Genomic DNA, 27,272 nt, shown 5'->3' with positions numbered 1-27,272 from the left:
GGGTAGTGAAATCAAGGCCCCTATCAGGCTCCACATTGGGCATGGAGCCTGCTTGGGATTCTCTCTCTGCCTCTCCCTCTGCCCCTTTGTGCCTCCATTCACTCTCTCTCAAATAAATAAATAAATAAATAAATAAATAAATAAATAAATAAATTTTTTTAAAAACCAGCAGAAATCTACTCTTTAACCAGTAAAGCTTTTATACATTTCTATTTCTGTGTAGTGTTTGAAATTTATAAGCACCTTTCTCCTTAGCAGCTCAATTATTTCAAAACTCCCCATGTTATCACCTAGCTTATCAACAGACACCACGGGAGTCCTAAACCTGGAGACTGGGAGGAAGGCATTTCTGCTCCTGACCACCTATGGTATTTACTCTGGAAGTGAGTAGAACAAGAATTCTAACAAAGTTCTCAGGGTTGGAAAGACCTGAATGGTAGACCCTGGCCAGGAGCAGCCAATCACCAAGGGCTGCCTCAGTAGGGGGTGGAAAGATCTGTTTTTGTTGATCCTAGCATGGGGTAATTCATGTAATTCATGACAAATGGCAAGAAAAAGTAAAATTGAGCTGAGGAAAAACACCACACAGACATAAAACAGCTCAGTGCCCTCACGCTCCAAGGTACGAGAGACTCACAATGAACCAGCCTGCCAAATCTGAATTCTTTGGACACAGTTGCAAGCCCATCATTAAGACATTTCCAAAAGACTTCATGATCAGCCTGCCATAAGCTGACAAATAGTGACGACATTAGAGCATTTTCAGGAACCATTTTCCAAAACCCTTTGATCTATTCCACTGTTTCACTCTGCTCTCTGCATACTTTCCCATCTCAAAGATTTTGAGAGCCAATTATTCCATCTCATTAGAGCCAGGATAATTCAAGCACATAGTATATGCAACTCAAATGCACAAGAAAACAAATGGCCATTTCTTCCCCAAAAAATGTTTACAGTAGCTTCCAATTTTAAAAATGTAGAATAGGTCAATTAGGGATAAAAACAGAACAGAAACCAACTAAAGAAAGTAGAAAGAGAAGCGTTGCCAAGCTCCCAAGATAAGTTTATAACTCAAATTTGGCTCTAAGTTTTCTGGCAGTTGAGGCAGAAAAGAAAACACATTGTGGCATACTTTCCATTTTCTGACAAAAGAAAGTAAAAAAAAAAAAAAATATCTTCAAAGATAGAACTTTTTCCTTGAACAAAGTACATAAGAATTTACCCCACAGAATGTGATCTCTATAAGGACCATATGGGTAACAAAGTGGGGGAGGAGTGAGGGCAGGGAATCTCCAAATATATTTACCACTATACCTTGCACACAGCCTGAAGTGAATGAATAAGCAATTTAAATAACACAAAACCATAACAGGGAATGATTCTTGTGTTCACTTTCCACAAAGTCTAGGAATAACCTTAATGTATTTCAGCAAAGACATCTCTATGTGCAATGAGAAGAATGAGAAAAATGAGGTCTGAAAATTTGTTCCAAAGAACATGGGACGAAAAAAAAAAAAAAAAAACAAAGAACATGGGACGTACATTAAGACCATCCCTCAAATGCCATGTCTTTGCATTGAGGCTGTTACTTAAGTTCCCCTAGAGAGAAATGCTATCTTGCCCATCTCAAATGGACACTTGCCACAGGTTTGAGGAAGGCTGTTCAGTGTTGTTGACTTGTTCATGAAGTACATATCCACTCCTGCCCCAGGGGTCAATTCCTTCCCATCCAGACAAAGACAGTAGGGATGCCGATAGGAAGATTGGGTTTCTATTTTATCTATTAAAGTTTCTCTGCAGGGTGGAGACAGTTGGGTATGGTTGCTTATACCTTTTTATATTGGCCTGGTTTGTTCTTGGTATAAGTTAAGCATACGAGAACTCATTGCCCAGCATCAAAGTTCTCTTTGAGAGACCATGATAAAATCAGACAGGCAGGATTAGAAGACTGGAAACTTGCCATTTACTTCATCTCGCCACACTGCAAAACTGGGTGTACAATCAGTGCGCCACAAGTCTAAGAACAATGTATTGACTGGGGTGCGTATACACATAGTGCACCAAACTGGGAAGAGAAACCCCAAACCATGGGTTTCTTGCCATGGCTTTGTCACACCTCTGCGACATGACCTTCAACAAATCACTATACCTCTGAAACACAGTTTCTCCACTTTTTCTTTGAAAAATTAGAGGGCAGAATTATATATTGCTAGGGTCCCTTTTAGCTCTAAATTGTTAGAATCTTCAAAATGACATCCAGTTTTCTACATCAGGTTTAATAAGAACCTATTGAGATCTTATGTGTAGGCCAGAATTTGCAAACTAAATTCTCATTAATTTAGCCTTGTAGGGGCTCTGAGGTCCTGAGAACCATCTGCCAACTCCAGGTCAGCCACTGTAGCCCTAATATTACCTCTTAGGCCTGTTGGTCTTCCACATAAGATTTTATTTGCATTAAAAAGCTTTATAGCACTAACAGGTTTGAAAACTGTTATCTACAGAAATGTCTCTCAAGCTGTGGGGTTCTGACAGTATGTATCAGAATCACTTTGAGGATCAACAGAAAGGCAGATTCTCAGAATACACCTCAGATGTGCAAAATCAGACCATCTGAAGCTAGGACTCAGTTGTCTACATTTTTGACAACCTTCCCAAGTGGCTCCTGGACACTCTAAAATTTGAGGAACACTGACATAAATTTATAAGAACTTAAAGCAGCTAGTTTACTAGGTGAACGCATGGAGCTAATGCTAGACTTCTCAGAGGTCGCGAAGTATGGGCTCACAAGGAATTCGACTTTATCCTAAATACTCCAGACTAAAATCCAGGAGCAAGTGGACTCATAGATGCCCGAAGACTCAAATATAACAGCCCCCTTAAATAGCTGGACAATAAGGGGAAGTCAGAGTTTGAAAGTGTGTGGATGTACGCCAAGGCCACTGTCACAGCGTTAATCCTTAAGCAGGGTGCCGGAGGGAGGCAGAGCAGGGAAGATCATCTTCCACTTTTTTTTTTTTCTTTTTTTTTTTTTCATCTTCCACTTTTAAGATCAGCATATGTGAGAAGGGAGTAGGGGTCGTCCTTGTGATCCCTCTTCACCTCATCAGGCTTCTTTCCAAGTCCCTTCACACTAGACCTCGGTCTCCACTGGACTGTCCAGTTAATAATGAAATGAAGCCATGAACACTTCTGGGAGAGTGCTGAGATTGGGGAGAAGATCAATGACTAGACCGAGAGGATGACATTTCAGGGGAAGCATGAACCACATGAACCAAAAGGGTGAGAGAGAGGATCACGAGTGGGACCTGAATTAGTTATAACTGGGCTTAGAAAGATGAGGAAACTGAACACTGGGAAGAAAATGTATAAGCCACTATAAGAAATTAAAATAACCATGGTATCTCACTCACCACATAGTGAGATGATAAAGCTGTAACGATCTAAAGGTACTTCTAAGGGAAAAAATTAAGCTTTTGTAGTAGATGCTGGATAGTAGTGTTTAAAAGATTAGTTTTTCCTTATTTTATTTATTTTTAAAAAGATTTTATTTATTTGTCAGAGAGAGAGCACAAGAGAGCACAAGCACGGGGTGCATGTAGGCAGAGGGCAAAGCGGGCTCCCTGGTGAGCAAGGAGCCTGATGTTGGACTCAAACCCAGGACCCCAGGATCGTGACCTGAGCTGCAGGCAGATGCTTAACTGTCTGAGTCACCCAGGAGTCTCTCTTTTTTAAGATTTTATTTACCTATTTGACAGAGAGAGAAGAAGAGTTTTTCCTTATTTTAACACTCAAGGAGGTATATACCATTTGTACAAAGTACAAAAGTAAGTTCACTTATCTATGATTTTGGGAGTCAGCATAGTAGGCCCACTTCCTCATCGGAGTTAGGGTTAGTGATCAAAAGCCAGCACAAAGAGACTTCTAGGGGCCAGGGACATGGCATTGGTGCACATGTACACTCAGTTTGGGCAGAATGTGCTCTTTTATGTATGAATATTACATTTAAATAAAAAGTTTAAACAAGCTCAAACAGCTGAATTTGGTGGACCTTAACAGTCATTTTTTAAAGAGAGTGCCTTTTTAGGTTAAATGTATCAATTCTTCTCTTAAACTAACTTTTAGCTCTACAAAATAAGCCCGTCCCCCATAGTAGAAAGCTAGATGAATTATGATTCGCTGCCACCTTTAAATGTTCATTTCAAAGGATGCTTTCATAATGAAAGTGCACAACCACAAAAAAAAAAAAAAAAAAGATAAACGTTCTCCAGTGTTTTTCCAGACTTCCCCCATTTGAACCTGCCACCTAAGTAGTACACCGGTCCTGATAACGTGGCAGTAATCCTGGGATCCTACAAGAGTCCAATAATCTAGATGGTTTTTCGTGAATCTAATCCTATTTCTACCCTTTTGGGGGAAAAACACTTACTCAACAGTTCCTTATCGTCCCCAGCGCGGCAAGGAATTAAGTCACAATTATACTGGGCCCAGTAAGAAAAATAAAATAGTTTTTCAGAAAGGGCTGAGCGGATCATTCTTTTTTCGCTCATCTTAATGCTAAAATGACCAAGATTTGTCAGGCTGATGATGTTCCAGGGCGCTTCAGCCCCCAGCTACCTCTAGCTGTCGGTGCCATCAATCACCTGAGAAGTCGATAGGCAAATTCTTAAGGCACTCAGTGGGTATTCAGATTTAAGCCCTTCCAGGGAGGGCTCTTCAGGCTGCCCTGAAGACCCGGAGCATTGTGATGTTGTATGCATCATTAGAACATCTCTCAGCCAGGGGTTGGTGTTACGCAGCTCACGAGGTCATATCACAGGGTCCATGGCCTAAAGCAAGAGTAAGGTTTTGAAAACTATTGGTAGAGCATCATTACAGCTGTGTAGTCTTTGTACCAAGTCCAAGATCAGTTCCCTGATCCAGAGACAGGAGGAGTAAGCTTGCACTTGATCTTAGCCAAAAGGCCGAGAAGCGATGGGAGGAGGAGTAAGATTGGAAGCAGCAGCAAACAAACGAGGAAAACCGCTTGACATAAAAAAGAGACCACATAGATGCCCAGAGACTAAGTGACGGCACCGATGCATAGACCGCCACACGATCGCTCTAACAGCGAAAAGGGACAGGAAGGGATATACCTACTGAATCCCTTTAACTGAGTTTGTAAATCTTCAGAGAGAAGCATACTTTTGCCGGGTGGTTTCCTCACTATACGCTGGTATATAAGTGTCCTTAAGGTGAAAATAAGTTCAAATAACAATAATAATTAGGAAAAGAATCAAGAACGGCATACAGGCATCAAAGCCCGAGGTACAGTGTTTCAGCAGCTTGCCTTACAGGGTTGTGAGAAGGAGGAAAAAGTGCTTCTGAGTCTGATACAAATGCTTAACAAAGCAAACCTGTCTGGGCTATGCTCATATTGTCACTACAGCCACTTTTACTATACTTCAGGGCCTCCTGGGGAAGAGTCCTGCTGAATAATCTTAATCCAGCAAAAGGAGAAGAAAGTTGAACACTTTTTGAGACTTCCTACCTCAAAACAGTACAATATAATAAAGCTTGAATGAAACCCCCAAAGCTTCTGCTGTAAGATGATCTTTTATTTTTTTAAAGATTTTTTAATTTATTTATTCATGAGAGATTGAGAGAGAGAGAGAGAGAGAGAGAGGCAGAGACACACGCAGAGGGAGAAGCAGGCTCCATGCAGGAGCCTGACGTGGGACTCGATCCCGGGTCTCCAGGATGACACCCCGAGCTGAAGGCGGGCTGCCCCTGATGTAAGATGATCTTGCACCTAATACATAACATACTGCAATATAAGCCACTACTCTGATGCTAAGTAAACTTCCAGAATTTATATTCATCTACCTACAGAATAGTCCCTTCCTTTCTAATCTTAAATTAGAATACCTGATAGAGGAGAAGGAAGGTTAAAGACTCTGTCTCAACTTTTACTAGTATGGGATCTTAAACAAGTTAATTCATTTGTCTGGGCTTCAGTTTCTCCATCTACAAAATGAAAGAATCATTTTAGGGGATCCCTGGGTGGCTCAGTGGTTTAGCGCCCGCCTTGGGCCCAGGTGTGATCCTGGAGTCCCGGGATCGAGTCCCACGTCGGGCTCCCTGCATGGAGCCTGCTTCTCCCTCTGCCTGTATCTCTGCCTCTCTCTCTGTGTCTCTCATGAATAAATAAATAAAATCTTTAAAAAAAGAAAGAATCATTTTAGCCAATTTCTACCCACTGATCCACTTCACCAACCTCACAAAAACGTAACAAAGAATAAAAAAGAAAGCATGTAAAAGTGCTCTGGAAACCATAAAGCACCACGCAAGTTTGAAGTATTATAATTAATAGTGTTAAAAATACAACTCTTGGCCTTAAAATAATCCAGCCAGGGCATTTAAGGGATGGACTCATCTGTACACTCAAACCAGATGCCCCTCAGCCAAGCCTCCCGGGAGACACTACTTGAAGACAAAAGGCACAGGACAGTGTGGAATGTGGAATGTGGAATGCCATAGCTCCAAATCAGAGGCATGGCCCGACGTGGTAGCAGAGTTGCCCAGTTAGGAAAGGCAACTTTAGGAAAGTTTTAGGAATAAAGTTTTAGGAAAAACTTTATTTTTTTAAATATTTTATTTATTTATTCATGAGAGACACAGAGAGAGAGAGAGAGAAAGAGAGAGAGAGAGGCAGAGACACTTCAAACTTCAAACTTGTGTGGTGCTTTATGGTTTCCAGAGCACTTTTACATGCTTTATTTTTTATTCTTTGTTACATTTTTGTGAGGTTGGTCAAGTGGATCAATGGGTAGAAATTGGCTAAAATGATTCTTTCTTTTTTTAAAAGATTTCTTTTTATTTATTCATGAGAGACACAGAGAGAGAGGCAGAGACACAGGCAGAGGGAGAAGCAGGCTCCATGCAGGGAGCCTGACGCAGGACTCGATCCCGGGTCTCCAGGGTCACGCTCTGAGCCAAAGGCAGATGTTCAACAACTGAGCCATGGGTTCCCCCAATTGTTTATTTTTTTAAATCCTAAAATATATTGTGTAATGCACATATCAGTGCTTAAACAAATGCACTGAAAGATCACAAATAGTAGTCATAATTTCAGCAGGTAAGTACCTGTCTTTATTAAATGCAATCTGGAGACCAAAATTATGGTTCAACCAAATTCAGAGCAATTAGATGTGGCCAGGAAGAGGCATCTATCCATACTCTACTGTGGCACAACGCCTCTGAAACTCGAATTACTATTAATCCACATACACATGTAAGCAAAGCTCTTTCAGAATTCTGTCATGTTTCCAACTCTTTTTTGCCCTATTAGATCTAAGTATCTCCCAGAAATGTTTTTCTTTTCTGTCTCTAATCTTTTCTCCAAGAGTAAACAATAAGGACATTTTTTTGTTCCCCCGCCTATGTAAGATGACGCAATGCTTACTTGTTCTCTTGGTCTATTTTTAAAGTTGCTTAAAATATATATTTCCTATAAATAACCAAATACAAAATACATGAACAAGGGGAGGAGCTGTACACAACAGAATTTCCAAAGGATCAAGCTGATATTTTGACCAATTGTACATATTCAGCCTTTTTGTAAACACAAACCAAAACCAAGCACTCAACATTTTAGCCCTACAAATGCATACTCCCGCACCCCTGCCTTGATGTCCCACCATTTTTAAAATACAGAAGGCCCAGGGTATCAGCCTGTTGTTGCTATGATCAAGAGGTGGGAGAGCTGAGAGGGAGAACAATGAGGAAAACCAATAATGCAGGAAGATATATTTTCCAATATGTTCCTACAAGTAGTATTACTGAGCTTTGTTCCTGTTCATCAAAATGCTGTGACAAAGCAATATTGCTTTAAGGGACCCCGGACATTTAAACGGAGCTTAAATTATATTCAGATTATGACTGGCCGTGGGTATCACTTAGATCTTTATGTTTTTTTTTGTTTTGTTTTTTTGTTTTGTTGTTTTTTCACTTAGATCTTTGAATACAGGTTGTACCAACTATTTCCCAGAATCCCTCATCCTCAACCATCCTCCCTTTAAGTGTTACATGTTTCTTGAAAGTGAAAGAAATGACATCTCTTTCAAAACCCCAGATAACTGCCATACTCCAAATAAGTGGTAGACCAATTTCTGAAATTATTAACACTTCTCTGCATATCCCCAAGGAAAAAAATCAGAAAAATGTACTTAACGATTTAAAATGCTATAAGTGAACAGAAAGAAGTATATCACATAGAGTGAGGCTTTTCTAAGAGATTGTACCAATGTGTTCATGCTGCCGTTAGGCATAACTTCAAGAATTTTCTCCTATAAACCCAACTGTCCCAAATATCTGGATCTGTTTCTCCAATTACAGTATTTAGTTTATGGGTGTTGCAGTATGTGCTTTCCCCCCAGCTGCCCACTCATTCAGCAGAACAGTGCCAGAGAGGAGTCATCAGCCTAGCAATTTCCAGTCTACATCTGCTCTGTCAAGTGGCAGCCCCGATCTCCTTCTCTTTAGGACTGGGTATCCATCTTTTAGGCCCCATGGAAAGAATCTGCTTGTCATCCTCACACAATTTGATCAAGGTGAACCTCTTAGTTAACAGGTGCTCACTTGGTGGGAGAGCCTCGTCCACCCTCTGGTAGCGGCTAACGTCCTGGCGCACCGAAGGCAACGATCTCAATGGTTGGTGGCCATTGGCTTGAGAATCTAGGATTAAAGAGAAAAAGATACTTGGGTATTGTTTTCCGCTTTAGTGTCAAAACATACTTTGTGAAAAACCAAACCAAACGACAATACCACCACCGTCTAACACAAATCCTGGGGGTAGTCTCTTTTCTCTCGTTAGTCTCATTTTCCATATGAGGCCCCAGAAACAAAAAAACAGGAGGTGAATGCTTAGCCAAGAGAGTCCCTAGAGAAACGTCTCCCTGTCCCCATCCCTCTTCCTCCCCACCACCCTGGGGAGGGGTCCCTGTGGTTCCCACCCTGGCTGGTCCCGGTCATACACTGATGCTTTAAGGTCATAGCATGATGATGATGATGATGATGATGATGAATATAAAAAACAAAAATTAAAGGAGGGGAGGAAGAGAAGGAGAAGAAGAAGGGAATGCTTCAGGTAGAAAACTAATCACAGAATAAGAAAATCATTCCTATTTCTGAGTCTGTGCAATTTAGGCCCGTGAAACTATCCTCGGCCTTCCTGGTGCATCTGTAAGAGAACATTTCAAAGGAAACGTGCTACCAGCCGTGTTCACTGAGATACAATACAAATTCTTGGTGTGAATCTGCATGCTCAGATACCAAAACAGCTTATTCTTCAGGGGACGGAAGGCATCACCACGTGTGAGGTTAACATTTTTTGTATTGCAGAAGTCAAACATGCTAAGATCAATGCAAAGCACGTGTGAAGTTCTGCTTTGAAGCTTTTCCACAAAGAGGAGGGACTTAAGGTGTTCCTGAAAGCCTCTGCACAGGACACTGATCTGAAAGCGGCCAGCCTGCCTGGTTCTGTATCTACAGACCCAGGTCCACACTGGAGACTCATTTAAATGTGGAGACTGGGGCAGCCCTGGGAGCTCAGCGGTTGAGCGCCTGCCTTGGGCCCAGGGCGTGACCCCGGGGACGCGGGATGGAGTCCCAGGTCAGGCTCCCTGCAAGGGGCCTGCTTCGTCCTCTGCCTGTGTCTCTGCCTCTCGCTCTCGCTCTTGCTCTCGCCCTTGCTGTCTCTCATGAATAAATAAATAAAATCTTTCAGATAAAAAAGGAGACTATTTGACAGGCTTATTTCAAAAACAGAAGATCCATTTAAAAAAAAAAAAAAAAAAAAGAAGAAGAAGCTGGGGATCCCCGGGTGGCTCAGCGGTTTAGCGCCGCCTTCAGCCCAGGAGGGCGTGATCCTGGAGACCGGGGATCGGGTCCCGCGTCGGGCTCCCTGCATGGAGCCTGCTTCTCCCTCTGCCTGTGTCTCTGCCTCTCCGTCTCTGTGTGTGTCTCTGATGAATAAGTAAATAAAATCTTTAAAAATAAATAAGGAAACTATTTGACAGGTTTATTTCAAAAATAGAAGATCCATTTAAAAAAAAGGGGGGGGGGGTGGGGGCAGCCCGGGTGGCTGAGCAGTTTAGCGCCGCCTTAGGCTCAGGGCGTGACCCCGGGGCCCTGGGATCAGTCCTATGCCGGGCTCCCTGCATGGAGTCTGCCTCTCTGTCTCTCTGATGAATAAATAAATAAAATCTTTACGAATAAATAAATTTGGAGACTATGTGACAAGCTTATTAAAAAAAAAAAAAAGAGCTCAGCGTGGATCCGCGCCGCGAGCCCCGAGGGCAGCAGCGCGGGCGGCAGGTGGCCGAGCATCCTACCTGCGAGCATCCTACCTCCGGCGGCGGCGCCCTCCTCCTGCGCAGCGGCCCCCTCGCAGGCTCCGCGGGCGTCCGGCTCGGGCTCGGGCTCCCGCTCCTCCCGCGGCTGCTCCCGCTCCCGCTCCCGCTCCCGCTCGTCCTGCTCCTGCTCCTCCCGCGGGCGCTCGGCCGCCCCCTGCAGGCTGCCCCTGCGCCGCCACACGTCGTGCGCCCCGGGCGCATCCCCGGCCCCTGCCCCGGCCCCGGCCCCGCGGGGCACCTGCACGGCGGGCAGGGCGGGCAGGGCGTTGGGCTCCCGGGGCGCGGCGGGGCCTCCGCAGGCACCGCGCTGCTCCTCGCCGCCCGCCTCCTCCGGCTCCTCCGGCTCCTCCTGCTGCTCCTGCTCCTGCTGCTGCTCCTGCTCCTCCGCCGCCGCCTCCCCCTCGGGCGCGGGGCCCAGCGTGTGGGCGCAGGGCCCGGGCCCGTCGGCGCCCTCCAGGTCGCTCTCGCCCTCGGGCCGCGTGCTGGCCTCGCTGGCGCTCGCGCTCTCGGTCGGGGCGGGGTCGCTGGGCTCCGTCTCGGAGGAGGCCTGGTCCTGCTCCTGCTCCTGCTCCTGCTCCTGCTCCTGCTCGGGCGCCGGCTCCTGCTCCGGCTCCTGCTCCGGCTCCTGCTCCGGCTCCTGCTCCGGCTCCTGCTCCAGGGCCTCGGCGTCGGGCGAGCCCGGCTCCGCCCCGCGGGCCACCTGCTCGGCGTCCGGGGCGCCCTCGGCGGCGGCGGGCTCGGGGGCGCGGCCCGGCTTGTCCTCGGCGTGCAAGGCCCCGGCCCGGTCCGCGGGGCTGCCCTGCGGCCCGGCCTGGGGGGTCCGGCCCGCGGGTGCGCTGCCCGCCATGACCAGCCCCCCGCCCTCCTCGTCCTCCTCGGGGGAGCCCGGGTACCCCAGGCCTTGCTGGAACTCGTGCTCCTCCTCGTCGGAGTCGATGTGCAGCATCGCGTTGAGCCTCGTGTCGGTGGGAAAACTACTCCTGAGTTTGGGGGAGGCGCCCAGGGACCTGTCGGGGCAGGCGGCCGCGCGTTCGATGGCGTCCAGGTAGTCGTTGAGCGAATCCTGGCGGCCCCGGGGGGGCGAGGCCCTGGACGCGGCGGAGCTCAGGTCCTCGGAGTCCATGTCGAGCGTGGAGCTAGTCCTGAGAGCGCGCTTGGGCGTCGCGTCTGCAGCGCTGTCCTCCGAAACCGGGCCGTTGGAGCAAGCGGGGCTGTCCTGGTGGCCCCCTGGCACATCCTCCTCATCAGAAGGGCTTCCCAGGTCTCCGTTCACCGTACTGACCCCAAGGATTGTGCCCACGGCTTCCGGAGAAGCGTCTGGAGGAGAAAACTGCAGTTGTGAAAAGGAAAGGGGGGGGGGGGTGACCAACAAACGTCTAAGGCCCTGTGCCTGGGCCACCGCGCAGTCCCTTGAACCAGGCATCTCAGAGGCCCCTGGACCGCACAGCTGCCCTGCCAACATCCGCAGTCCCTGCTGAGCGAGCGTGCTGTTGGTGTGTGTGCTCACTGTCACGACAAACTACGCCCGGGTTCCAAACACAGGTGTACACCTAAGGCAGATTTTTTTTTTTTTTTTTTTTTTTTTTTTTGATGAACAAGCTTTCCTATGGGCCTGGAAAACTTCAGGAGGTAATTGCTTATTTATTAGGAACTTTATTTTCAGGACATGGAAATTCATTTCTGTTCAAATGCAATCTGACAACTGAATAAGCTGTAACAAGCTTTTTTTTTTTTTTTGGTCCTGCAGCGACATGTTCCTACAGATAGCTCACCTTCGTGCACGGAAGACGTGACCTCCACTTTAAACTGGAGGTAGCCGCTCACGTGGTCAGCTGGGAGCCTCCGGCCAAGGTTGTAGCTGAGCATTTGGTCCCTGCAGGAGGAGAAATGTTTCTTTCCTTACTAGGCTGCTGTCAGCCCTCCCCTCCTCCAGCAGCACCCCCCCCCCCCGCCCCCAATCTCACCCGCGGGCTCACAAGAAAATAAAATGCTCCAAGGTATGTTATAGTCCAATGTAATATGAATCGCTCCCACAAAGGAAGACCTTCTAAACCCCAGGATGAAAAGAAATCTTATTATAAACAGAAAATGCAACACAGTTTCATATGATTTTTTTTTTTTAAAGGGCTCTCTCACTGGCTAACAGCGACCAGAAAAAGAGTGTCCTGAAGGTCATCAAGGAGCTGGAAAAGGCCTATAGCTTTTGGTATTTGGGGATGCAGGTATAAATAAAAGCCTAGAGGGCCTGGCTCCTTAGCAATTAGCACAATAGGAAACTGATCCTATGAGGACACAGGAGATAAGGACAGTCGCACAATGGCATGGGGGGCACCATGCTACTGTACTTGAGGAGCAGCACCTGGAAGTAGGGAGCGAGACAGCAGGGTGAGAAGAGGCTGCCTCTGACGGCGGCTTCAGCTGGGGGAGCGAGGGGGCTGCCGAACCTCCCCTCCTCACCTGTACAGCAAGGGGACTGGAGCTGCTGGCCTCCCACTGTCAGGGAGCCCGGCTGTCACTGATTGCCAGTGTGCCTGGCAAGAGATGCGGATGGAGAAGCTAGATGTCCCACCTTGGGCCCCCAATGGGCTACCAGCCTCCTGGAGGATGGAGTTGTGCATCTTTTCCAATTCTGTGTTTATCTCATCAAAGTCAAATGCAATTCCATCAATACTTGGTATGTAGCCACTTTCATTCAGAATCAGACGTACTCTTCATTAAGGACACTAATGACAGGGATCGCAGGAAATCACACCATCTCTGCTCTCACATTGCCCTCTACTGGCAACTTCAGGAGGAAACATGCCTCTGCCTCCTACTTGGACAGGCCAGTTTAGAGCCACTAGTCTATTTATTATTAATGCATGTAATGGTTGTGTTTGTTCGTCTCTACCTTCTCAGTACAATTCCAAATCGACAAATTCCAAAGGACATCCCAATAGATGTCATCCTTTAAAAGAACGGGTGTGACTATAAAGTCCCGGTTCAGCTCTTGGGGATCTTTCTGACTTCTTAGCAAGAATTTCTTAAAACTGTAAGATTATTTCCTTTCCCTCTTTCTTTTTCTTTTCTTCCCTAGAAACACTAATAGTTTTTGTCTCAATTGATGCTTTTTAAATGCTCTGGTGTCCGAATCTGAGTGCGTGTATGCCACGCACACTCCCAGGGCTTTGCCTGCACTGTCTCTCAGCCACCCTGCGAGGCAGGCGGCAGCTCTGTTTTCTAAAGGACACCAAGGCATGGGGAGGGTAAGGGACTTGTCCAAGGCCAGACAAGTACTGAGTGACAGGATCGGGATTAGAACAGATTCCTCCGACACAGAAGTCCCTGCTCTGCAGTCACCATACTACCATCTTGTGTTCTCGGTGGTTCTATGCTGCTGTCAGTAGCATACAGTTTAATGATATAATTTACTCATGGCTCGTTTAAATGTGCTATTACAATAATGCCTTTCCTACTTAAATCGGTATTTCTAAAAAATCTTTTCTGCAAGGGGATTTACAGGCATTTCTTACCATGAGTATAGTCAGGTTACTTTTACATTAAAGTGTTCAAATAACATTATATAATGGCTATAATCTGCAGATAGCAGGAGCGTCTTTTTCTTTCTCCTACCACTGTCTTCTCAGAATTTAGACAGTGCCTAACACATAGAGGTGCTGGGTCTTTGCCCACTACTGCATGAACCTAGCAGCAATTACATGGACCTGCCCTCAACTTTGTGGTTCCTCGCTCATTTCTTTGGACATTAAGTCCTGGAATAATAAAACCTTCATTTCTTTGTTAAAAATAAACTGGCCCTCATTATCTCCCCCTCAGCCAGTAAAAACAAAGTGTTGGTGTTGATAATGGATAATTAATAAAAGTGATGGATTTTAGCTAGGAAATAAATGCTTTGGAGGAATTGTAAGAAAAGAACAGTATCCATCGGTTTTGCTCACTGTCATACTCCCAATACCCAATACGGCATTTAGCATTTAATAGACACTATATATGTATACACATATTTGTTAAATAAATTAACTAATGAGACTCTTTGCTTGGAAAGAAGAATTTTAACAGGTATTGGTGCTGTTTATTAAACAAACCGGCCAGATACTCAATTCAACTATTCAACCTATAAGTACAGGAAATCCTCCTATTCAGAGATTCTGAGTCAAGGGTTTGTTTCATCCTTTATTAAGTGTCTATCAGAGGAGTCACTTGCCTGCCTCTTTCTTTCTTTCTTTATTTTATTTTATTGCATTTTTTCTTTTCTTTCATTTTTGAGGTTTTTTTCCTCTTTTCATTTTTGTGCCTTCTTTTTCTTATCCAGTCTCATCTGACTCATCCTGCTTCTTGCTGTGATATATTATTGTGAACAATATATTACACATTATTATAATACACAATTATGAAGAATAAGTGACAAAGTACTCTCACTACCTGAGGCATTCTCTCTCTAATGTCATCAGAGATTGACAAAGCATGGAAAAGTGATGCGCATTTTGGACGGACGTGAGCCATCACTCTCTGAAAAATGTCACATTCAAACAAATGCTCTCAAAATAGGTGATTAGTAAGGAGTTCTGGTTCATCCCACAAGGCCACACTCTGTATAAAACCACAACTACTTCAGAGGGTTAAAATCTACCAAACACATAAGTAACGAAAACTCAGCCCTTTACAAGATGAATCAATTACTTGGTGGAAGCAATAATCAGATCAGGAATATATATATTTAGGTGTTAATAACTAATATACTGCTAGGTAGCAAAATTCTTATCTAATAAAGAAAATCCTCAAGTATCTATATCAGGCAATGTTTTTAATATACAGGAACATTTCATAATTCTAACATTTTACAAATTCATGCTGGACTTCCTTCTAATCCACATAAATTCACAACTGGCAGTTCCTGAGGTGTCCGGTTGTGTAAAAGACTAAATGAAAAGCAAGTAAAAAACAGTTTCACGCACTGAAAAGGTTTGATTTTTGCCTTGATCATTCTTACTGGTGTATATAAAGTCACACTTTTATCCAGTGTCATTTAGATTCTGTAAATTATATGATGATAATTATATAAATTAAATTGTAGATATACTTTATTTACCATAGTTAATTCTTACTCTTTAAAATTTTTCACTTTCTGTAAGTCTGAAAAATAACTTTTAGAAAACGTCCTAATGTATATTATCTCTACTAGAAGCAATAGGTGGGATTTCCTAGCTTTTATCAGTTAAACCAGGCTGCTAGAATTTCAGTATAATACTTCCACTTTATTGTGCTGGCTCAATCACAAATTCCATTGTCTCTGATGGCCAGACCATCAGACTCCATAAGATTCTCTTAGTTTCAGATTTTGAAGGGGCCTTAGAGTTCAGCTGCTCTGCACACTGTATGTTTCAGATGAGGAATGCCCAAGTCAATTATGACTTGTCAAAATAGAACAGTTCATTAGTGACAGAGCGAATATGAATGATGAACCTTCCTTAGTTAGCTGGGATAACAACACATTGCTGCCCGACCTTAAAGTGTTGCAACTGATCAGAACTCCAATCCCAGCTCCACATCCTGCTCACCAACCTCAGATTCCTCATCTCTGAAATGTGTCTAATCACACCATTTACCTCCCAGAGCCGTTGAGAGGGTTACATGGGTTAATGAGAATAAAGTACTTAACCCCTGACATAGAATAAGCTCTCGGCACCTTTTTTGTTTATTTTTATTTATTACTATTGCTACCCACTACTGTTACTACACATCTGCTGCTACTGCTCCATCAGCGGCTGCCACCACTGCTACTATGACTACCACCACCATTGGTTCATGTTTTCTCAGAATGAAGAAGATACAAAACAAGATGGTGGCACCACCACCACACCACCACCACTACTACTACTACTGCTGCTGTATGTTCGTAATGTTCTCCTACAATAAAAAAGATACCAAAAAAGTATCCTCTAGTGCTACCTCAGAGCAGCACTGTTGCTGAGTTTGCTGGAAACGAATTTATGTGGATTGGAAGGAAGTCCAGCATGTATAAAAATACACACACCATTTATGATAAGGGATGTTACAATTTAACTAGTTTACTCACACCTTACAGAAAGCTTGCAGAAAGAGAAGCCATCAAATCACATTTTAAAATTTTCTCAATGAGTAAACTTTGTCTAAATGAATGTATAGATCTACAATAGTACCTCCTATGAGCCAAGGTCTTGTTTTATTTTTATTTTTTATTTTTATTTTTATTTATGATAGTCACACAGAGAGAGAGAAAGAGAGAGAGGCAGAGACACAGGCAGAGGGAGAAGCAGGCTCCATGCACCGGGAGCCTGACGTGGGACTCGATCCCGGGTCTCCAGGATCGCGCCCTGGGCCAAAGGCAGGCGCCAAACTGCAGCGCCACCAGGGATCCCCAAGGTCTTGTTTTAAACGGTGCTACAACAAGGTGGTTTGTTTGTTTTTCCAGAATAGTGAATTGTCCGGATGGGATTAGTTAGGAGAAGGGAGCTGTCAACCTGACACTAGAATCCTGCTCCAGGGAAAGGCTTTTACTGACAAATTCCAATATACTCAAAGAAAACTGAGTCCTATGACATTTGATGCTGAAATGCTAATGGTAGGTACATCTTGGAAAAGACACCAAAAAAATAAAAGGTATATAATGAAAACAAAGTGTTTTGGTTCTGCACAGTTTAAGGAGTATACAAACACCTTCATTTTTAAAAGAATTATCTTACCACTTCTTATCAGTAAGAAAAGTCCTAGGACTACAAAGTTTCATTTCAGTTGCTTCTGTGCAAACTAATCTCAAGATCCCTACAAGTGGGGACTGATTACCCAATGGCTTGCCGCTCCAGCAACCTCTGGACTGGAATGGTTAGTTTCCCCAGAAAACGCTTGATGATGGGACGACTCTTGGCAAATTTGTCTTTAATTTCAATTTCTAAGACATCAGTAAGAAGTGCAAAAAAGGAATATTTCTGAAAACAAAAACAGATAACATGTTGATTCAGAAGAAAGACAAATATGAAATTATACCATTTTATTATTACAGAAAATGGTATCTCTTAAATCCTAATAACCTAAGAGTCCGCATTGCTAGAAATATCTGCAGCCATTGTCAATCCATTTTTCTTTTTTATTTAAGATTTTATTTATTTATTCAAATGAGAGAGAGAGGCAGAGGGAGAAGCAGGCTCCATGCAGGGAGCCCGACGGGGGACTGGATCCCGGGTCTCCAGGATCAGGTCCTGGGCTGAAGGTGGCACTAAACCGCCGAGCCACCTGGGGCTGCCCCTATTCTTTTAGAATCCTTAGCATTCATGATGATTATAAAGGCATCAGTTAAGGATCTGCATTCACAAGAGGCCCCTTCAATCATTCAGCCCTTCCTGGTTCAACAGTTTTAGGAGATGCTACTATCAAATATCAAATTGTGCACAATACAATTTTAGTACTTACTACATTTATTGTATCTCAATTCTTTTAAATTTAATATCTGGTTACAGGATGGTTTTAAATTATCCCTGTGTGTGATTCACAGCAATTTTAATTCCTAATCCCATAGGATTTTGAAGTTTTACAGCACAGGTTAAAATACTTTCACTAAGTGGCTAACGTAGGAATATCTAAAGAATACTGTGGTTTCTCTGATAAATATGAGAATAAAATGATGTTTAGATGGAAAGTACTTAATTTAAAGGGCACATGGGGTCATTTCATCTGGGACAGAAAAAACAAAAATATAAAGTTAACATAAGCTTTGTTGTTTTGCTTAGGGATGTCATTGGAGAAAATCAGATTGGATATTAATAAGGATACAAAATAAATATAAAAAGCTTTATTCATCTACAAAGACTTTCCCATATATTACCCTCTTTACAAAGATAACACTTTCAAGGACAAGGATCTCAGGATAACAAAGTGATGGGGCTGGAATCTAACCTGAACTATTTTGCCTCTTCTCTGACATTATCCACTCAACCACAGTGATGCGAATGGTGCCAGCCAGTTTTACACTTAGGCACCACTAAGTTTATTTAGGCGGAACAATTACTAAAGTTCTGCCAAGGGCCCTGTAGTCTAGTAATCTGCTTAATGGAAAAAGCACTTGCTGAGAATGAGAGAGCGGAGTTTAAGCACTACCTCTGCCTCTGAACAGCTAGTTACATAAACCCTTCAAACTTCAGTTTCTTAATCAACAAATAGATGATGAGCTCATCCCTTATGCCCCCTTATTAGGCCTACACTGATAACATGATTAAGAACTTTGTAGATATAAAATGTTAAGGAAAAGGAAGTTATCATTCTTATATCCACTATGTTCCTTCTAGAGCTCATAGTGAGGTGCAAGTTATGTCCTCTAGGCTTCTAACTACGTTAAATTAAGTGGTGTGTCTTTAAGTGTTATTTACTATTTGGAGATCATAAGCAGTTTTTTTAAACCAGGTGTAAAAATATATGCAATATTTAATCTATTTAAATAACCATAGGAATTTCTCAGGAGAAACATCTTGCTGTGCTGGCAAGGCTCAAATAGCCATACCTTTTTTCCAATTGGTTTTAGATCCCCTGAATTATCTCCCTCCCCAGGGAAATATTTCTACAAAATTGTTAGAACAGATTGTTGTCATTAAACATTTAGGGAATGATCTGATTAACTTTAGAACTCCCATGCCAACAAGGTTTTCCCAGAACTACTCTAACACTAGCATATGAAATCTTGGATATCTGAGAAATGGCTGGAGAGCTCATACTTTGTTCACTACATGAGAAACAATGTCTCTGTTCATTCCTTGACTTGCCCTAGTACTAATGGGAAAACCCTTTGCTTGATTTCAGTGATGCAGGGCACTATGATGACAGGTAGCATAAGGTAGCAGTGAGGAACTCTGAAGTATCTATCATAGCACATCAACAATCTGGCTTCACTTAGGATGACAATTTCTTGGATGGCTTATTTAATTAACCAAAATCTAGAAATCCAAAAAACATTTGCCAAAGCCCATAGGGAAAGAAAGTCCTTTAATTTGTACTGAATATGCACTAAAATAAAATATAAAAAATTGGGCAGGCTTTTAAAGTTTTCATTTTAATTCCACCTAGTTAACATACAGTGTTATATCCGTTTCAGGGGCAAAAACATAAAAATTTGACTTTTATTTCTGCCTCAGGCTCTAACGTGGCTTTCCAAGGCAATGTTACTGACCCTGTGCTTACTTAAAATTTTAAATTTTAATAATAATAATAATACATTTTATTTATTCCTCATGAATCTTTTGCATTGATTTTTATTTTTTTAAAAAACATTTCATTAAAATATTAATTTTGATTATTGAGTCTTTTGGCCCCCTGAGTCATGTACCTCATTTGCTTTCCCTACACCTGGCCCTGGCTACAAGGGACTCTCTCACTCTCATCGGACCTTCTTTCTAGCAGAACCCCAAGACCTGTCAGCTATCCTGCCATGCTCATAGTTAGCTCAATGGTACACAGAACAGGGCTGGACGTGGCCAGCTTCCTAAGTGTCAAGTAGAAGACCCCTGAGGATCATCTTACCTCTCGGTGCCAAATTGGATTAGTGGTGTTACTGATGATAGTAGACCTTCTCTCCTGCCCATGGTGGGCACAGGTGGGGAAGCTGCTCTTCTTCCCTGGCTGGATGGACATCTTCAGATAAGGATCAGGATTAAAGAACATACCTTTCTTTAGCCCAACTGCTCTAAGATCTTTTAAGAAAGAAAGAGAAGAGGGAGTGAGGGGAAGAGAGAGGGTTAAACAACAGCAAAACACTAACAAAGTTATCCACACTATGATGGCTTAGATAGGTGAGGACAAGTGAGTTAGGCCTAATTCCAGCAGAGAGGGGTCTCCTGACATTCTGCAAAAATGAAGCCAAACACTTATCATCACCTTATGCACCTAAACTGACTTATCCTGGGAATCATTTTGATTCTAACATGTGCATCTTCCCATGGTTTGGCAACTGGCCTTTCAAACAATGTCTTGAGAGAAATGCTTAGGCAACAGTTTATTTTTAAAAGAAGAATGCTAATATGTTCTTTCATGAGAGAAAAATGAAATCTTCTACATACATATATGAAAGTATAGACCGCTGTTTAATTGGGGTAAAACTTCAGTGCGCTCATTTAGTTGCACCACATTTAAAATATCACATATACTCCACAAATGTAACGGATATTGGGAGAAAAGGAGACCAGAAATGTTTCTAAAATTTGAATGCCACCTGCTGTAGTAAGTAATGAAGAAGTTACTGTTTAGGAACTTACATATTTGATGACTGTCTCACAACTCTTCTTAGATTCACTAGTTGTTATTTCACACCAGGTGAGCTGCTAAACTTCTGGCTAACGTCTAGTAAGTGAAGAGTAATACTTTTATAAAGAGGCTAAGGGATACAAACATGTCAGGCAATAAACCCAGATCTGCTGGGTCCTTAATTCTTTCTAAGAACATTAATTTGAATAAGAACATTAACTTCAATAAGATTGGCCTGAGAGCTAAGTGATCTTCAAAGCTTCTGGAATAATAGAATGTTTCTAAGTAACTTGATGCAATTATGATCAGTCTAGGGAGGTCCTGACCACTGGTCCAGAAAGAAATTCTGCAGATGCCTCTGAAGCTTCAGAGACCTTTGGATTACCAAGATCAGTAATTTATAATGATCCTAAATCATAGGAGGTCACCTGACTCACCCTACTCAAGCCCATTCATTTTTTTTTTTTAAACTCATGACCCTGAGATCAAGACCTGAGCTGAGAGCAGTAGTCAGATGCCAACCGACTGCACCACCCAGGCGCCTCCCCAAGCCCATTCTTGAAACACAGTCTTTGTAAGTAGGACAGAATTGGTCTGGGGTCGCCCACAGAACCAGATTCTCTAGGGAGTGCTGCCTGGCGGAGGCTCACCCATGGCCGACAAGAACTTGTGGCCTAGTGTGCTGTCTGATGACAACTAACAGGCAGCACAGGACGCAGTTTTAGTATGTCAGCAAAGGTTGAAAAATTCAACCAAGAAGCCCTCATGTTAAGAACATTGCATGAAATGCAGTAAGATATTTGATCCAAAAACCAGTGGCAGAAGGGAATGATGAGTAAGGAACTAGACAGGCACGTCGAGAAGCTGCTGTAAGCTCATTAGCTTTACAGCCCCCACTCCCAGCACTTCACAAGCTACAGAGTCATTATTAATACAGCACCTGCCTCTTACTATCAACTTAATAATGCTACATGTTTTCACTTGGCTTTATTTAGCAAAAAATAGCTTTAAGAGAAAAACACAATTTGCATACTTATTACTTTTCTTGATTATGCTCACCTCAGACACAAAGACAGAAGAATAATATTCTTTAGATATTAAATCTACCCCTAAACAAGGGATTTCTTCACAGTAAATGAAGAGTAAGGCGTAGAAATGACTGCCACAAGCCTGACAGAGCTAAATTATTCATGCAAAGCACTTCTTTGAACAAAGAACATTCCATCAGAAAATTAAACCACTGGGATAAAAGATGTCACTATTAACCTTCATAGCAAATTTTTCCACAAGGAACAGTGTACAAATAAGTCTTCATTAATAAATATAAGAAACTACCAATTACTTGTAGCCTGATTATTCAGTTCCCTTATCCAGTTCATTTCTGCTCTTGCTTCTCCCTTTTGTCTTTTATAAATTTTACTGCTCATGAATGTCCACATAACCTCATTGACCAAAAAACTCAAAGTCACAAAGGTATGACATGTGAAATATCCTAGTTTAAAGTCTTATTTGGAGAAGATTAAGATATTAATCAAAACAGTTTTTGTTTCAGATGTGGAGTTCAATTATTTGTGTCCCTACTTACCACTGATAATCAAGAGTAGAACATGTGCAGGCAGCCATCTACAGTGCTTAAATGCTCATGGATAAATATTGCCATTCACGGACAACCTGCTAAAACTGCATTAATTTTTCAGAATTACAATTATAGAACTGCTTTCATCTTCTATAGTTTTTGGCCATTTCTGTACACCATCTGCAAATATCTGACAATATATTAGGAAATAAAACAGTTATAAAGTAGCCAGCCACCACATGTATTGAAGTGGGATGTTGGAGGAAATTATATTTAAAGAAGAAGCATTTGGTGGTGCCCTAAAGCTTATTTTCTATTTTTTTAGGAAAATGTCCTAGGATTTTCAACTTCTAGATGGTCATTCTCCTACGGTGAGTTAATTAGCATCCCTTCGAGTCAAAATCAGTATGTATACATCATATTTAGAATGATGTTGATCGCCTGAAAGCTTAGGGCAATGCTTCTAAACTGAGAAAACCATGGAATGGTCAAACTCTAAATTTTCTGAGCCGTGGATGTTGGCTAATTGTTCCATACCTATAAATAAAGGATTTCCATACCTGCAGAGCCTCAGGACTAGGAAGGTTTAAAGCCAATAGATGTTTTGAGGAGACACACAGATAATGAGGGTAGGGGAGTAGTACTACTGGCAGTGGTCCTTGTAAGTCTGCCCTTCTAAAAACCTAGATACGTTTTAAACCCTGAGGGTTCCAAGCAAAACATACTCATTGGCCAAATTTGAACCATAAGCCACCAGTTTGACTTCTCAGAGTCACCAGAGAACCACAGCAAAAAAGGCTTTCATAGTAAGTAATCTCACATGGCAGGGAAGGAACATGCTAGAACAGAAATGGATACTCCGAAGGCCAAGGCCAACAATGAACTATTATGCACACTTTCATCATATGTGGTAATTATGCATCATGGAAATGTCTGTTTTCAAGATCCGTTTTCTCTCACTCTTGAGAATGTCAGTTTTCATTCACAACACTTTTTGCAGCCAAGAAAAGGGAATCTAATTTACATTTCAGAAGTACATCCATGGAAAAATGAAAACAAAACATCTTACAGTGACAGACCTCTGTTAGACGGCATTTTGTATGTATCGTAGCACAGTTGTCTGGTTTAAAAGTCCATTTCAAATACGGATTTTCTTAGGCATTCTTGACTTTATAAGTGTCAGTTATTTTTTTAAAATCAGTAGCTTTCAAACTTTTTTGACCGTGACCTACCTATGAAATCTGTTTTACTCTGAAATCCAGTATACACATGCATAGGTGTGTGCACTTTTTGTGTGGGAGTTCGGTTTGTATAAACTGATGTTCTATGAAAAAATATTTCCCTTTGGTATAAAACGCTGATTTTTTGTCTCCTCTTCTTTTTTTGAATAGCTGGTTTCAACTAAATTAAACTTATAAAACACAAATGAGTTCCACCTCACAATCTGAAAAGTGGTGCTTTTTAAATAAACATACAAGCAATTAAGAGTATTTCAATCTCCAGAAAATAAACAAAAATGTTTGTCTTATCAGCTTTCCAACTTTTATATATATTTCTCCACAGAAACAGGAGTATCCCTTGGCTTATTTTTCTTAGTCTCCAACTTTTCCCTTTCTCTAAATAAGAAAATTTCTCTAGAAGCTAAGCACACATTGTTTTCAAGGATCAAAGTTCTACAGTGAGGTGAGCACATTATATTGTTCTTTTAAAGTAACTGTACAGAGTTACAGTCTTTTTATCACCAGAAAATCTGGTGGAAGAAATAATCCCTGAGTTTATATTAATAATCTAATGGTAAGAAATATACTTGAATTTCCAGAAGTATAACTGAAAAAATAAATAACTACTTCATATATCACATATGAGAATCTATAACCAAAAATAACCACTTGTGCCTTTGAAATTATACACTTTCAAACTGAACATCAGGTTTAAAGACATTCTTACCTGACAACGTAAAGCTAACTAGCTTCCGAGAATGCTGATTTCCAGAAGCACCTCCTTCCATGCCTTCTGCCCCCATCTGCAGAAGGAAAACACATACTGGAAGTTTCACAGGAGCGTGATGGTACTCAACTTTCTTAAGAAGCCACATATGTTTGCAAATATGATGATTTTTTTGTTTAAACATGCATTGTCATATGTGCCTTTTCATAAGCTATCTTGGAATTGAGACATAAATACACATTCTCAGAGATGAAAGAGTCATACCTCAATTTAGCCTTTACACCAAATGAAACCAACACGAACCTCTAAATTCCCTGGGATATGAATCAACCTGCTTCACGTTCTTTTATTTCTTTGATAAGAATATGGTTGATATGTAGCAAATGTACTTATATTGTTATTACTATATTAACATATTCCTTTAAGATAAAAATCAAACACAGATTTATTAGGAAAACTTAGAATAAACTAAACAGGTGATTTATATCAAACTCATCCATGTTTTTGCAGGATTCTCCTCTCTTGCCAACTATTTCTGAGTGACTACATGGGTGTCCGACTGCCCTTTCAGTCTCCTATTTTATTGTGCTGAAGGTACATGGCACATGGCATTGTAAGTAGCGATGACGAGAATTGGCAATGCTGTTGTACTGGTTATTGTATTGTAAAAGTTCTCCTAAAAGCTCTCAAGGAGATTATATCTCACTTGAAAGCAGTCATTTACAGACCACATAGCAGATCTAGCCGTTCTCTCAATTTATGTATAATTAGTGCTCAATTTATGACATACTAGAAAAAAAAAAAAAAGAGTTTCCTGTTTCTCCAAAACAGAAGTCCACAATACTGTAAGGTACAGAAGTAAAAGGTAGAATGTTGAATAGTTAGGAAATAGAAACCACATTTTAATTCTAAACTTTAGATTAAACCCTTGCATCTAATTTTTGTAGTGCTCCCTTAACTCCTTTAAAAATCACACACCATTGGGATCCCTGGGTGGCGCAGCGGTTTGGCGCCTGCCTTTGGCCCAGGGCGAGATCCTGGAGACCCAGGATCGAATCCCACATCAGGCTCCCAGTGCATGGAGCCTGCTTCTCCCTCTGCCTATGTCTCTGCCTCTCTCTCTCTCTCTCTCTCTCTCTCTCTCTCTCTGTGACTATCATAAATAAATAAAAATTTTTAAAAAATTAAAAAATAAAAATAAAAATCACACACCATCAAATGCAAACTGTGCAGCCACTGTGGAGAACAGTACGTGGCTTCCTCAAAAAATTAAAAACAGAATTACCATGTGATTCAGTAATTACACTACTGGGTATTTGCCCAGGGAAAATGAAAACACTAATTTGAAAAGATACATGCACCCCTTTGTTTTATAGCAGCATTATTTACAACAGCCAAGATACAGAAGCAGCGCAAGTGTCCACTGATAAATGAGTGTATAAAAAAGATGCGGTGGATGTACACAATAGAATATTACTCATCCATAAAAAGAAAGGAATCTTGCCATTTGCAGCAACAGGGATGGAGCTAGAGAGTATAATGCTACAGACAACAAACTGGTAGTTACCAGGAGAGAGCTGGGGTTGAGGGGTGGGGACAATGGGTGAAATAGGTGATGGGGAGACAGGGATTAAAGAGCACACTTATCATGATGAGCACCGCATAATGTATAGAATTGTTGAATCATTATATTGTACACTTGAAACTAATATAACACTGTAGGTTAATTATACTTCAATTTTTAAAAAATCATATACTGCTAAGAGACAAAACTTTCACTAATCCAAGCAAAGCTGAGCATTTTAAAATAAATTCCATTCGAATTTTGAAATATAAATTTCTACTTCCTTCTCTACTTCCAATACCTTAATCAAAACTATTCTGTATGGTGCTTAACTGATTCCTGATGTTTTCAAATATCATCTGCAATAAACTAGGGTACCATCCAGGTATCTTCATTTCATCTTACCCATAAAACTAGCTACTTGATAATTCTGGGTTGGCTCTCAACAAGTATGTATGTTTTACTCTAATGTGCTGTTCCCCCTCTGACTCATCATCCACAGCTCACCTGGACAGAGACAGCAGCAAACTGGCCAGATAACTGATGTCTGTCACTGTCTCATCCTGCTTTCACCACACATATCCCTGGGCTATAGAGTGATGAACAGTGTGAGGTAGGACAGGATGCTCCTGAGACAGACATTCAGCAACCTGCCCCTCCAAGTCCTGGGTATAGCCAGACATCTGATAAGTCATGGCCTCCCCTCCAATGAACCACACTGCCCAATGAGATGTGTCCCCTTCAAAAATTTGATGTCTTTACCCATATTAAGCAAGTTCAAGGAGATGGAAAAGATTCATGGTCTGTCTTCATTTAAACCTATTTAAAATGCTAGAAGATATTACAGAAACACAGGAAACAAAAAGGCTAACAAAAGGCTAATGTGAAACAATTCTAACAGAATTCACAGATTGTGTCCATTACTACAACTGTGGCAAGTGCTCATCTGAAATAATACTCAAAGAATTCAATTTTATTATTCATGACAATGAAGTCGGGAAAGACCACACATTACCACTAGATATAGGGACATCATGATAAGAAACACATCTGCCCTCAATGTTTAGAGAGAGGTTTTTAAATAAACTCACTCAATAGATTGATTCCAGGAAAACCCAGAAGCAACACCGACAATCAAGTGTTGGAACAATACAGGGTAGTGAGTGATGCTAGCCTTTATCTGTCCCCAAAGCCAAAGGATTTCCTGTTCCAACTGCCTGAGACACATATCACTGTGTACTCTGATGAATGACAATGACGTCAAAGTACAAATGACAGAAAAGACATAACTTTTTTAAATCCCTGATTCATTGCAAAAGGATATATGAGAGAGGAGGCCGTAAGATTAGGATGGCAACTCATTTCCTTCCCTACAGAGTTGCTCAGTTACTTCTTCCAGGACTGTTGTTTGCATATGGCCATGGAATAATTAAGCTAAAGAGCTTTGTAATGTCAATGTTGTCAATCAGTGACACTAACTAGACACAAGTCATATAACTAGGTGACCATCATGCTGTGATAGAAACACAGC

The 27,272-nt window shown here is 41.8% G+C and overlaps 1 protein-coding gene across 3 annotated transcripts in view; it reads right to left on the bottom strand.

Moving 5' to 3' along the window:
• The window catches only part of HECW2 (HECT, C2 and WW domain containing E3 ubiquitin protein ligase 2), a 361,268-nt gene that overhangs the window by 109,608 nt on the left and 224,388 nt on the right, over positions 1 to 27,272 (bottom strand). For all 3 annotated transcript variants that reach the window (XM_077885298.1, XM_077885297.1, XM_077885296.1), the window contains exons 5-10: positions 24,178 to 24,253; positions 19,935 to 20,104; positions 17,214 to 17,356; positions 12,164 to 12,264; positions 10,386 to 11,708; positions 8,617 to 8,712 (exon numbers count right to left, since the gene is read on the bottom strand). In XM_077885298.1, the coding sequence (XP_077741424.1) occupies positions 8,617 to 8,712; positions 10,386 to 11,708; positions 12,164 to 12,264; positions 17,214 to 17,356; positions 19,935 to 20,104; positions 24,178 to 24,253 (1,909 nt within the window). The remainder of the gene's footprint in view (positions 1 to 8,616; positions 8,713 to 10,385; positions 11,709 to 12,163; positions 12,265 to 17,213; positions 17,357 to 19,934; positions 20,105 to 24,177; positions 24,254 to 27,272) is intronic.

This window comes from Canis aureus, chromosome 36 (genome assembly GCF_053574225.1).
Source record: "Canis aureus isolate CA01 chromosome 36, VMU_Caureus_v.1.0, whole genome shotgun sequence".
NCBI lineage: Eukaryota > Metazoa > Chordata > Mammalia > Carnivora > Canidae > Canis > Canis aureus.
This window is presented reverse-complemented; position numbering and strand designations above follow the sequence as displayed.